The sequence below is a fragment of the Mesoplodon bidens genome, assembly GCF_964165515.1.
Source record: "Mesoplodon bidens genome assembly, chromosome: 5".
Taxonomy (NCBI): domain Eukaryota; kingdom Metazoa; phylum Chordata; class Mammalia; order Artiodactyla; family Ziphiidae; genus Mesoplodon; species Mesoplodon bidens.
In genome coordinates, this window is record NC_138161.1 from 60,377,922 (window position 1) to 60,392,554 (window position 14,633).

Here is a 14,633-nt window from a genome sequence, read left to right on the forward strand (position 1 = left end):
TCCGTTTACTGCGGTTACCACGGCAACGCCACCCCGCCTCCCGGGTGGGCGGAGACGGGCGGGCCGAGAGGCGCATGCGCCGCCCTAAGGCCGCTTTCTGGGAAATGACAAGGCGGTTGCAGCGGTACCCTTGATCTCGCTTGCCCTCTGGCCCGGCTATTTCGTGGCCCATGACTCAGGATCAAGGCCAAACAGAAAGCCCGGCATTCTGCCAGCTTATTATCCGCATTTAATTTTTATGTCTAGTTTATATTATTATTATCCTAAGGATGATACATTGATGACTTTCGAAGATATGCCCAATAAACCAAAATGGCTCAAAGGTGCCCTGATCACACACCGTCACCAGCAAAGATACGTCGCGGGGCGATTTTTGTTTTATTTATTTATTTTACGCTATGTTATCTCTGTTGACTTTAAGAGTAAGTATTTTATGTTGTGGGCTCTTTGGTCACAGGACTCTAGGTGCACAAAATACAGGCCTAGCTTGACAGATTTTTTCAGTTTAGCAGTTTGCTCTCCAAATGCTCTGTGGCACAGCCAGCAATCATTATTAATTATTTTAAAGTACCTAACTAATGTTACTGTTTACAAAACATTGTTTTTAAATGGCTACAGCCTCGCAATAATATGACAAAGAATTTTGTATCCGAAATATGTAAAGAACTCTTAAAATTCAACAACAAAAAAACTAACCACCTAACACTCTGAATACCTCACCACATCAGATGTATGAGCAGTCAATAAACACATGGAAAGATGCATAACATTAGGCCCCAGGGAGATGCACACCACAATGCACACATTCCATATCTACTGGGATGGGTAAGAGTTTTAAAATTGCCAGCACCAAATGTGGAAGAATGTGGAGCAAATGGAACTCTCATATAATGCTGTTGAAAATGTAAAGTAGCACAACCACTTTGGAAAAATGTTTGGCAGTTTCTTTAAAAGTTAAACATTTACCAAGCGATTCCATGTCCAAGGTATTTTCCCAAGAGAATAAAAATTTCCATCCATACAAAGCCTTATGCGTGAATGTTCACAGCAGCCATATTCACAATAGCAAAAAACTGGAAACCACCTAAATGGTCACTGACAGGTGAATGGATAAATATCTGTACAACAGAATACTACTCAGAAGTAAAAAGGAAGAAACTGATACACACAACATGGATGAATCTCAGTTGGGATGAGTGAAAGTAGACAGGCACAAAATATTACAGTGTGTGTGATTTCATTTATATAAAATGCAAACAAATCTATGATGACCAAAAGCAGATCAGTGGTTCCCTAGAGCTGGAGTAAAGGGAGAAATGCACTGCAAAGAGACAGGAGGAATCTTCTGGAGATGATAGAAATGGTCTTAATTGTGGTGATAGTTTTGTCTGTATATACAACTGCCAAAGTCCATGAATTGTTCTCTTTAAATGGATATATGGATATATTTTGTTGTATATAAATTATTTCTCAATAAAGTTGGTAAGAAAAAAATGGCTGTATTATATTTTGTGTTTATTGGTTTCTGTAATGTTACATAATGATTTTCCAAAAACTTTGTACCATGCATTTACTGGTAATATTGAAATGTTCTCTTTAGTCAAGTATTCTCGTGGATTAAAAAACAAGACCATTATCGCTGCTGTTAATTATTAAATAGTATATCCAGGGTGTCAAAAAGTCAGAAAACATAGGATAAACTTACTTTTAAACAGTATGTTAGTTATTTTCAAATAATATGCTCAACCTGTTTTATTTCAACCTCCAAACATCTTTAAAGTTAAAGCAGTGGATCCAGTTATTAATTTGAGAAAAACACAAATTCACTACAGAATGTCTTTAAAAATCCAGAAGTACAGAGGGAATAGTATATTTATTTCTACACCAAAAAGTCGGCAGTCATTACTGAATGCTTGTGAGTCCGGTGCTGTTCTTAGCATATTTACACCTATTTACCTCACTTAATTCTCACAACCCTGTAAGAAAGGTATTATCTCTGACTTTCAAATGGGAAAAATGAGATTAAGCTGCCCAAGAGACACAGCCCAAGGAACACAGATGACATATGAATCCAAGCTTTCTGTTGGCAACACTTGCACCCGTAGCCACTATGCTATATTAGTTATTTCTTTTAAGTTAGTAGAAGTCCAATAATTGTTTTTAAAAAGAGCTTCAAGTCCTGGCTTTACTTCTTATAAGCACTCTGACGTTGGGTAGCTTATTCGACCTCTAGAGCTCAATTTCCTCATCTGTAAGGGGGGTGGGTGGCATTTAAACACATCTAACTCATAGGTTGACTGTGAGATTTAAATGCAATAACAGGCTACTGCGGCTTAGCACGGCGCCTGCCAGAGGAACGGCTCAATAAAGGACAGCTATTACCATTATGGTGCTTCCATATTGTGCACACCATAAGAGGGCAGCGCAGCATAGGCTTTGGAGAAAGACTGCCTATGTTCTCATTCTAGTGCCACCACTCCCTGGTTATGTGACCTTGAGAGAGTGCTTACCTCCTCGGACCTAATTTCCTCATCTGCAAAATAAGGATAACAGTACTTACTTCATGAAGGTGTCACGAAGTCATGTGGCTAGAACAGTGCCTGGCACTTAGCACATAGTAAACCATTATTAAATTCTGCTAATCCAAATGATTTTGCTATACAGTGTAGGACAGTGTAGGAGTGATTCTATCATAACTATGGATTTAGCTATCAGTCTAGTTTCTCTCACAAGCTGCAATTTGGAGAACTATAAATTTTATTAAAGTTTATTAGCAACTGAACAGCAGCTTTCTGGGACATATCGGACAAGACATATGTTAGCAAAAAACTTGCGTCTAAAACCAAGAAACACAAGTAATCTGAGTTTGGACCGTTAAAAAGTAAATACAAATGTAGTACATCACAGTCAAATACAGCAGAGTTCACCTGTCTGCAGTGCTATAGATCCATGGTTCCCAAATTTGAGCATGCACCGAATCACATGAAAGGCTTATTAAAAAAGACACTAGAGTTTCTGATCAACAGGTCTGGGGTAGGGCCCAAGAATTTTCACATCTAACAAGTACCCCAGGTGATACTGATGCTGCTGGCTGGTGTTCACGCTTTGAGACCCACTGATGCAGCTGGCTCTGAAAGCTGATAAAGAGAAGCTAATAAAGGTAGTTTAACTTAATTAAACACAATTATGCACTAATTTATGACTTGGGGATAATAAATGTTTTTATTTTCCCAAGCTTGGCTGTTCACTGGAATCATCTCAGGAGGTTTTTAAAATACTAATGTTTGTGTCCCATCCCCAGAGTTTCTAATTTAATTGGTCTGGAGTGAGAATTGGGCACTGGGAATTTTAGAAGGTCCCCAGATGACTCTAATAACAGCTGATGTTGAGAAGCACTACTCCAGAAGGCCTAAGAAAGAAAGGCTCCTTTCTCTGTATCTATTATTCTTGGAGTTTTTACAATCTACCTTTGTATTTTATCAGCAAAAACAAACATTAACAGGATGAATACTTCAATATCAGTCCCAAAGGTTGCCAGTGAGCTAGTGGTAGAAGTTTTTGCATTGGTTCTCAACTCTGGCTGCACATTAAATCACCATGAGCAGCTTTTTAAAATGCCACGCCAAGGCATCTTAGAGGTTGAAAGGAATATAGAGGAAAAAAATAAAGAGCCAACCAGTTGGAGAATATTAAAGAAAATACATGTCAAAAGAATGCATTCACAAACCAAGCAGATAACTTGACATTTCAATAAGAGAAGGAATAACACTAAAATGGTTTTATATGCCATACAGGGATAGTATTTATTAAATACCAAGGTTTAAAAAGTGCAATACAGATGGAAGAATCTGCAATAATGCACATGCATACAGATGACTTCACATAAATAAAATCAGTGATACCGAAAGATAATAATTATTTTGCCCCTACAACAATGAAGAGGCCCAAATGAAAGCTGCATAGCACACTTCCTACAACAGTGACTTACAACTGCAGGAGGAGGGAAGGTGTTATCTGAGAAAGTTCCCCAAGGAGTTTCAGTGTGCTTCCCCCTCGCCACTCCCACCTCACTTAGGCTGACAATTCCTATCAAGCCAAGGAGCAGAGACCATTCAAAAACCAAGTTTAAAACAGAAACCAATATGTGAGATCAAACAGGTGCCTTGAAGAAAAGTCTACCCTGAATGCATTGTAGATTCAAGGCTGGGAAAATTGATAGCAACGTTTTGTACTCAATTCTGTTTCAAACATTAAATAAACCAATAAATCAATGTTACTGCATTCAGATATTTAAGCTCAATCATTATTTTTTTGATATACATTACCATTACTGATAACATTTTCACATGTAAAGACTATGTAAGAATTTTATAATATATATAACCACCCTTACCTGCTTAAGCAAATACAAACAAATACTCCCACACTTACTTTTTAAAACTATATATTCACTTGATGGAAAAAGTGATGGACTACAGTGACTTCTCTCAAAAGGGGGTGTAAATTTTTCTGAAAGCCAGACTTTAGTCACACCGAGGCATTTTATTGTAAGTTATATGGAAAAGCAGCTTAGTTCTTCAGAAAAAAATAAGATAAATATAAAATAGATCAACACTTGAGATACACTGGACCAAAAAAAATCTGAATAAAGATGATAAAGAAAAAATATATTACTCAAAAAAATCCTTGAATTTATTAGAATATAAAACTTTTATTTCTCTCTAGTCAAAATTTTATTCACAAGAGGTTATAGGTTGTTTGTTTGTTGGAAATCTATTTGAAAAGGTTAAAAATTAAAATAATTGCTTTATTTCTTTGTTCCATTAGTACTAAGTCACGAGATCTTTGTAAGTTGTATCTGAAAGAAGAACATAAAAACTTAAAAGTGGGAGCAGGGAAAGGGGAGTGGAAGCTCAAGAATATATTACTGAGAACAAACTCTACAACTCGACCTCACTTAGGACACGTGGGTAGCAAGAGCAAACCAGCCTTCTTCATTCTGTTTCTCAATCTGTTGAACAAAGATGCAGAAAGGCTTTAGAAAGTAATCAGGAGCATGAAACCACTCAAGATTTACAATTATTTATACCAAGTACATAGAACCAAAGTTATCTTACACCACTGAATGGTACTAAAAATTATTGCTACTAGAAATATGTATTCTCTATCAGAGACACTCCCAAATATTCCCTGGTCAACAGATCCCCTTACTGATTTGGCAGGCCTAATTTTTTAAAAAAGAATCAATCTAGTATTTTATACAAATCAATGTACAACTTTTTAAAATAACAAAAAAGTTATTTGACCTTGGTAAATTAAATCTGTTACTAAATTCCAGAAATTAAGGGCAAATTATATAAAATAGTTTACATTAAAGCTTCTAAGAATATAAGAAACAACAAAGGACAAATCTTCCAGTGCTGGGCAACTGGAATATTCTGAGCCTACCGATTAATTTGGACTATAAATACTCAATGTTTATTGAGGCGTTCACTATTTGGTCTAATTACTGAAGCTAGTAATAAGAATAGCAAGGAAGATTCCCCCCTCCACCCCATCAAACAGTTGTTAGCTCACGTTTGCAAATGTAATGTTTAAGATTTTAAAGATACCCTCACAATTTGCTATGACTAATCAGTCAAAGGAACTATATTTTGCTGTATTACCAGCACAGAAAAACGCCTTTTGCAAAAATTTTGGATATACTGTAAGATGCTTAGTTTCTGTACATCCCTATAGCAAATCAGAACACATAAAAAATACGTAAGACATTTATTTACCCTTTGTGCCATAACCTCTCTATGTGTGGCACATAACCTCTCTGTGGCACACTCAGATACAGCACACTGGGGCAGAGAGACAAGGAAAGTGACTGGCCCCAGGGCTCTGGTTATCCCAAGCCCTACACAGCCACAGCAAAGAATGAGGAAAACAGTATCTCAGTAAGCCCACAACCCATTCAAGGCATCCCTGCGTGTCTTGCCACACTATTTGGAATGCTCTGCCTGAAACAATAATGTCCGATCTTTGTTGAAATCTTATTGAATTTTACCTTATTCCTTAGTTACCCTAGAAAACAAGAGAAGTGTATGCTTATTTGTTTTTTTCTAATGAAGGTGAATTAGTATTTCTTTTCTTCTGAGAATTTTATGTTATCTTTAAGATAACAGGAATAATAATTAAGCTGGAAACTACTAAATCAGCCACCTCCCACCTTTGCCCTCCCAACCTCTAGACACGTTCACAATTACATTTTATCACATACCTTTGCACTTGGATTAAGAGGTGTCAAGTGCCCACTTCCTGAGGTGGCATTTAATGGAGAACAAGAATTACTAGTAGCCCCTGGAGATCTATTTATGAGAAATAAAAGAGGGTGAGAGTGTAATCTATTATTATTCACCTTTAAAAATTATATAAGACACAATTCTCAATACTGAGAAGAGCTTGAAAGGAATGGCTGACTTAAGTCCAAATGAGGTAAATTATTTGCAACATATTTTCACCAACCTAAGTCTTGTTTTTTTAATTAATAGATTCTCTTTTTTAGAGTATGTTTAGGTTTACAGAAAGACTGAATGGAATGTACAGAGACCATTAGAGGACCATACAGATAAGTTTTTAACATTAAAAGAGGAAGAATGGATGTGCAGGTATGGGGAAGAAGGTCAAGGTCGTGGAAGAGTAATGAGACATGGAGCAGTGCAGTACTAGCATGTAGAGTGGACACAGAGAGCCAGGTACATCCTTGGTGTCACCATTTACCAACTACATAACCCATCGAGGCAAATTGCCCGATTAGCTCTATGAGCTTTGGTTTCACTTACTGTAAAGGAGAAAAATACTATTGGTCAATTTACCCTGTCATATACTACCTCCTAATTTTGTAACCCATAAAACACTCTACATATGTGCTATTATCCTATTTTTGTCGTCAATAGCCAATCCAGTGCTTTTATTCTTCTTTTTTCCCCCAAAATTCTCCTCCCCAATTACTTGATTTTCTCTACATGAGTGAATCTGTCTGAAACTAAGTCAGACATTATGCACTACCTTCTTTCACAAAAAGAATAAAACACAAACCACGTGCTTGATCTTAACCCTACCTTGTTGAATTTAGCCCACTGGTAGGAGAAACAATAGTGCATTTTGAGCTTTCTGGGGCTTCTGCTACTGGAATAGATACCTCGATCGTCCTCTTTCCTCCTTCTATAATATAAAAATAAACATTAGTTTATTACCTTTCAATAAAATGAAAATTAAAATTTAACTTGATTTCTGTTTTACTGCAAATCATACATTATAAATTTGAGGGTTCTTTCTATATTTTTATCATCATGGACCACAAATACACTTCAAGGATTTTTTAAAAAACGAACTGTGGGACAAGAAACTTTAGTTCTTAGTGTCAATTCAGGAGCATGCCAGTTCCTAGAGAGCCAGAATCTTCAGACAAGTGGTATCATGTCAGATCTGCAAGTGAAAAACAGAAATTAAGAGCTAGCCCTAAAGAATAGGGATCTTGGTGAGAGCAACTTATCTAAAGCTTTCCAAAAAAAAAAAAAAAAAGAAAAAGAAAGAAAATTTCTGGAGTCATGCAGTAAAACTTTAAATCTTCTAAATCTATTACATTATTACTGTTACTGAAGACATTAAATTTGGAGGGGAAAGTTGGCTGAAGAGCTCATATGGCCAAAGGCAAGTATAATTATGTACATTTTCAATATTTCAGAAGTAGATAATCAGTCAACAAATATTTACTAAGTATGTACTCATGAAAGGCTCAGGCAGTGCTCCTAAGAATCACTGCTTAAAACCAGTGATTTCTGGACTTTAAGGGGTAATGAAGCTCTATTCAATTTTATAACATATTCCTTGGTTACCCTAGAAAACAAAAGAGGTTCTGCATGACATATGATTTATTTTTAGCTTTATCATTATAGACCACAGAGGTTCCTGTGAAACCAATAATTTTACTTAAGAAAAGAATACCTTAGACAAACAAGCACTGGAATGGAAAGAACACGGTTGCAAATCTACCAGTTTGCTTTAGAATTTCAGACAAATCACTCAGCCTCTTTGTGCCTCAGTTTACTTATTTATCAAATAGTTGTATCAGTTTTGTCTACTCTGAGGGTATGCTGAAAACTAAATAAGCCAACAGAAATGGAAGTATTAACCTCAAAGAACTACTGAAACAGATGTCTCATTTTATCACAAAATTATTCTTACGAGTGATCTGCTTTATTTTTTCTTCATTGCACTTAGCACTAACTGACATTGTCTCATGTATTTATTTGCTTATTTGTATTGCCTGCTCCCCAACTTGAATCCCGGAGTAGTCAAGCTGGGCAGGGGCTTGTCCTGTTCGATGCAGTATCCCCAGTGCCCAGAACAGGGTGGCACATTGTTGGTATTCACATATATTGAGTGATTTCACTTATTTATTCTAGTCAGAAGTTGCCTCTAGACTTTCTGACTATGAAGAACGGTAGATAAAGCTGTAATGTGAAGGAGCCTAGATAAACAAAGAGGAAGGACCTTAGGGAAATGCGTTATCCATCACTTTCCAGTAACTTCCAAATCACTCTGTTTTCCTGTTTTCTTTTTTAAAAATATTTATTTATTTATTTGGCTGCACCAGGTCTTAGTTGCGGCACTCGCGATCTCTAGTTGCAGCATGCGTGCAGAATCTAGTTTCCTGACCAGAGATCGAACCCGGGCCCCCGGCATTGGGAATGTGGAGTCTTAACCACTGGACCACCAGGAAGTGCCTCAAATCACTCTGTTTTCTGGGTCTGTAATTCAAAAGGGAAATAACTTCTGAGAGAAAAAGTCTTATTGGTAGATCCTTCATAGGTAACCTACTTCAACCAGCCACAGGACATAGGAATCTCTCTAAAACAACAATGCTTGAAAACCTCAGGGGGCACACCACTTACTGATACAGAGCTGTCTATTCCTGACAATTAGAACCTTCTCTTACACCAGGCCCAAATTAGTCTCTCTAGAACCTTCATGCAGCTCTACCCCTTGAGGGTCTTAATAATTCAATTTTTGGCTAAAGAGCAACTTGAGGTCTACTTCCTTTATCAGTACCTTTTTGAATGTGATCACTATGACAACTAAATTTTCAGTTACTTTCTATTGTTTAGAATCCCCTGTAGCTTTCCACATTCCTAAGAGTAACAATTAAATAGGAAGTTTAACTTACAAGTGAAAATGTTTTAATGGTTTTAACAGAATAATAACTTGTAATTTGCTGCTGATGAAATTCTAAATTATTTTGATGCTTATGTTTATAAATAGTTGCAGCATATGCCATGAACGAATCATATACAGAAATAGATCCCATTTACATGTAGGAATTCAGACACCAAAGATTAACTGCAGGCACCATGGGATAGCTTTCTAGAAGCTAGAGAGGAGACCAGCCTTCTAGTCCCATTTCTGTCCCTTAGGTCTGTTTCTTTCTATATAAAATTGAAGACACTGAAATATATGCGCTCTGAGATTTCTTTTAGCTAAATATATTCTTGCAAAATCAAGAAAATGAAAATTTTCATGTGTCTAAGCTTTTAAACCATGAATTTGTGACTAACCAGTCCATGCTCCGAGAGGTGACCGAATAGGTGATACTGGTGGAGAGGAAGGATTCAAACCAACAAGTTTCTGCTGCTCTATGAATTGCAAGAGTTTTCCACGAGCCTCCATACTCTGTCGATTCAATTCTGCAATCCGCTCCTCCATGCTACTTGGTGTTAGAGCTTGTACTGCTGGAAAAGTCTTAAAAAAAAAAAAAAAAGGACACAGACTCCATATTAAAAATAATACAAACAATTTTGACCTTTTGTAAAAACGAACTCTTCCACTAACAGCCAGCAAATTAGTATTCATAGCCTTTGCTACATGTGAGCTTGAATACTGGGCAAACAGTAATAGAATTTACAAATCTCTTAATTGAAAAATAAAGGCTAAAGTAAAGGGATACTAATCCTTCTAATATCAGTGCCACATAAGCCCTCTAGTCCCGCTCTGTCCATGGACAGTGTCCGCGGGACAAAGCAAAGCCTTCCTCCATCTCTTAGCGTTTGTTGAGCTGCACAAAGATCACACGAGCAAAGACACTACTCCGAGTGATTGACTCCTAACATCCCTATTAAAGACAGGTCTGGAGTTTGAATCACAATATACAAAAGAGGACCTGCTATAGTTGAAATAGATGCTTCTATAATTATAATCTCCATACATGCACTATGAGCTATTTGGCAAAGATTTCTAGGAATCTTATCACTCCTTCTGACCATGTGTCACCCTACCCAGGCCACTTTTGGCCTAATATACCTGATTCCAGAAGGCTAGTGACTGGAAAGGAATATGAGAGGTAGAGTAAAAAGGAGCCACCAAAGGAATATAATGTAAGTTTGATTTGAAAATTCCTGAAAGGAATGTCACTCTTAAGTATTTCATTTAGTAAATATGTCCCTTTGGGGAAAAACAATTCCTACTAGAAGTCACTAATTTGTAGCTTATGCCCGTTAGTTAAAAAAGAGATAAGCAAAACAGCATGAATTAAAAATCATTTTGTAATTCTGATTATAATGAAAAGGGTGGTGAGGGCAATAGTACTAGATTGTCCTCTCTAGCCTAACTGTTATACTAATTGGAAAAGGGGGCAAGATCCATTTTTAATTCTGTGGGCTTTTTTAAACCAAGAGTTGCCTGTTTCAAATAATCTTCAAAGCTCTGCATACACAGAAATGTCTCTGTTGACTAAAACTGAGGCAGCTTGTACTTACGTACAACCGTAACAATCACTGCTGCCCACTCCTAATCTCCGTCCCGGCTTCTTCTGCCAGTCCCTTCTGACTGCTATTTCTGTCACTCGATACCCGTATTGCCCTTATTGCCCATGAGCCAGTGCTGACAGAGGTGGCCCTTACCCCCACCCTCTCCTAACCTTCCTCATGGAAGCCCTCAATCCACAGTTGGTAAAGCCCTTATGGAAGCCATCACTCTGGAACCCCTAATCCATGAAGCTGGCCAGCTCCTTCCCACGGCCCCGCCTCCCATCAGAACTCTGAGAGGCGCCACATTGGCTCATGACAGGGTAAAAGAAAGACTCTCCCGTCACTGGGATCTGCATGAGGGCGTGTGTTATAAACACTCCACAACTGGAACTTAGAATCCCTTTGCTCCCCGCAAACAAGGAAATGAAGGTTCACGTTGCCAGGTCAGCCCTCAGTTACGTAACTTACAAAATTCCAGCACTACAACATGCAGACTTTTGCTCCTTAAAGTGTAATCCTTGGACCAACATCACCTGGGAACTTATTAGAAACGCACAGGTTCTACCTCAGACCTACTCAATCAGAGTCTGCATTTTAGCAAGATTCCCAGATCATTAGTATGTACATTAAAGTCTGACTTTAATATTCTTTAAAACATCATTTCTAAGGGAAAATGCATTCTGTGTCCTAAAAAATTAACTACTCACGAGCTGAGGGCCAACTACACATAATTCTTTTATGAGCCCTTTAAGAGTAAAAATGATTTCAATTAAAACATAGTTATGTGGTAAACTTTCAAGACATATTTATTCTATATATTATATTTATTTTTATTTATTTATTTATTTATTTTTTGCTGTACGCGGGCCTCTCACTGTTGTGGCCTCTCCCGTTGCGGAGCACAGGCTCCGGACGCGCAGGCTCAGCGGCCATGGCTCACAGGCCCAGCCGCTCTGCAGCATGTGGGATCCTCCTGGACCGGGGCACGAACTCGTGTCCCCTGCATCAGCAAGCGGATTCTCAACCACTGCACCACCAGGGAAGCCCCTATATATTATATTTGAAACTTCATTCCTAGCTTAGTTTTAGCTTTCCTACCTGTTTTACTTTTGTCCTATTTTCCTCATTCATTTCCTCGTTTTAAATTTTATGTTGTACTCTTTTAATGCATGTGTGACATAAACTGATAAATAACCTCTACTTATTTTGTGATGAGGACTTGACACAGCATAAGCCATCTAGTACCAGCTTCAAAGATATCCAGGGTCATTTCTGGATGCTCCAGCAATATACTGAAATACCAATATGTCTGTAGGCAATCCTTCACTGGTACTCACAGAGGTCATGTCGCTGGCATGACTCGTCTCCTGTTTGTTAAACTCCCGAAGTCCATCCCCTTGCTCTCCCCCTGGCCCAATATTATTCAGATGTGCCTTGATAGCTGAATTCTGCAGTGTCAACTCAGCAATTCGTGCCATGATGTCCTTTCTTTGTATTAATGTCTCATCTGTTCTAAGCTGTTGCCCATCTCCCAATACTGGGGGTACTTCTGAGAGTGCAGGGTTTCTTGATTGCTGAGTGCTTGAACGGGAATTGCAGAGGGGCTGTGAGGGGTTAACAAAAGGAGCCTGGGTTTTGTTCTGCAAATCTTCTCCCATGTGAGAGGCCCTCCACCTCTGAGTAAAGAGATGACTCTCTTCACTTGAATTCTGAATGTCTGTGCCAGTAGGTATGGTCTTCTTTTCCCAATTTTGTTCCTTCTCAATTATTTCCACGGTTGGAGGAATTCGTGGGGCAGGACGAGTTTGAACAGTCCTCCTCAATACTGTAGATAAAATTAAAGCATAAGAAACATGTACCACTTAACCACAGTTGGCACTATAATCATCTCATTAGCCCTCCTTAGTAGTTAGAGAAATATTTCAATAGAAGGATTTGGTTTCTGAATGCCTCATTTATTTTAGCAGAGAACGTACCAGCAATACCAGCGCTAACAATCAAGTACAGAGTCTTTTATATTCCTTACAGCTTTATTGGCATCCTTGTGAAAAACCATCTACCAAGTTCACATTTTAACACATGTATTAACTCATACCTGGGAATCCTGGGGGGAGTACAGATACATAACGTAAACTGAGGACGGGCAGGGGAAGCATCTCTGAAGAAGTAAAGTTTTTAAATGATTACATATGTGACAGAAAGTAGAGCAAAGAACATTACAGTCAGAGAGAACAACATATGTGAAGGCCTCAAAATAGGAAACAGCAAAGAAAGGAGGCCAGTCTGGCTGTAGCATAGCAACAAGGCAGAACTGGGAGTATATGAGACCAGAGAGGCATGCAGGGCCATTTTTTGCAGAGCTTTTTAAAGCCATGTTAGAAATTTTATAATTTAATCCAAGAGCAATGAAACCTGGAGGTTCGGGAATGACTCAATTTACATAATTTGCATTTCTTAAATGCTGTCGATAATTGGAAGGTCCAGGAATAGAAGTAGGGAGACCAATAAGCAACTGTAGTAGTCAAGAAGAAAGATGATGGTAGCTTTGACTAAGGTATGTTTGCTATAAAGATGGAGAGAAGTAGATACATTTGAGAAATACTTTGGCAATAGAACTGAGAGTGATGAACTGAAAGTAGGGAGTGAGGGAAACGCACAGAGCAAGATGGCATGCACAAGCGAATGGATGGTGATGCCATTTACTGAGATGGAGAAGACAAGGAGAACAGATTTGGTGGGAGGAGGATTATTAAGAATTGTTTTGAACATGCTAAGTTTAAGGTGCCTATATATCCATCCAAGCAGATGAAACATGGGTCAGAAACTCAAGAGACTATCTAGGCTAAGATCCGAAACTGGAGATCACTGGCATATACTGGGTTGGCCAAAAAGTTCATTCGGGTTTTTCCGTAACATCTTACGGAAGCCACAAGAACGGGTGAGATTATTTAGAGAGAAAGAATAGAGTGAGAGAAGAAACCAGTAACAAGACACGAAGAACTCAACATTTAGAGTCAGATAAAGGAGGAGAAGCTAGCAAAGCAGACTGAAATGGAGCAGCCAGAAGGATAAAGAAATATTACAAGAATGTGGTTTCAAGGAAACAAAGAGGCAGTGGTTAATTGTGTGTAATATTACTGTAAGACCTAGAAACATAAGGACAGAAAGTGTACAGTGGAGTTAACAACACATTGGCCACAGGAGCCCTTAGCTAGAGTGATTTAGGCAGAATGACCAATATGGGAGTGAATTGGGGGAATAGATGCTTCTATTTCAAGACTACAGACTGAGCATACATTTATCTCGCCTTCTTTAACTGACAGTAAGGAAATATAAACACAAATAAACTCACACCAGTAAAGATAATGGTCTGGGGAGAAGCAGTAGCAAACTAGATATTTCAACACATTTCTGGAAGACTGAGAGTGGATGGGAAGTGTGTGAAAGAATGAAATTGTGCAGAAGCTACAGTCCAGAATATGTCTATTAATTAAAAGGAAGCTACAGGTAAACCAGTTTCTTTTGGGCAGTACTGAAAAGGCTGCAGGCTCAAAGCTGACAGGTACAGAGAAAGAGAAAAGTAGGGCTAAACTGGGGAATTACTTGAAAGCCTGTCTTTTATACAGTTATGTCAGTCAACCTGTTGCTCCCCACTTCCGACACCCATCCTTGAAAACAACAACAACAAAAAAAAACAGGGTTGGGAAGAGCAAATGTGGTAGACCCAATTGAACAGCTGGATCCTGCTTCCATATGCTACAGGAAGCCTGCAGTTAACACCTCATGCCCATATGCGCAAAGCAACTACTTAGGGCAAAACATATTGGGAAAACAGACCTAGCC

At 38.3% G+C, this 14,633-nt stretch overlaps 1 protein-coding gene across 5 annotated transcripts in view; it reads right to left on the reverse strand.

The window, feature by feature from the left end:
- Nucleotides 1-3,794: 3,794 nt before the first annotated feature.
- The window catches only part of SPICE1 (spindle and centriole associated protein 1), a 65,029-nt gene continuing 54,190 nt past the window's right edge, over nt 3,795-14,633 (reverse strand). For all 5 annotated transcript variants that reach the window (XM_081235773.1, XM_081235777.1, XM_081235774.1 and 2 more), the window contains exons 14-18: nt 12,128-12,615; nt 9,603-9,786; nt 7,107-7,209; nt 6,266-6,353; nt 3,795-5,011 (exon numbers count right to left, since the gene is read on the reverse strand). In XM_081235773.1, the coding sequence (XP_081091899.1) occupies nt 4,958-5,011; nt 6,266-6,353; nt 7,107-7,209; nt 9,603-9,786; nt 12,128-12,615 (917 nt within the window). In that variant the 3' untranslated portion in view covers nt 3,795-4,957. The remainder of the gene's footprint in view (nt 5,012-6,265; nt 6,354-7,106; nt 7,210-9,602; nt 9,787-12,127; nt 12,616-14,633) is intronic.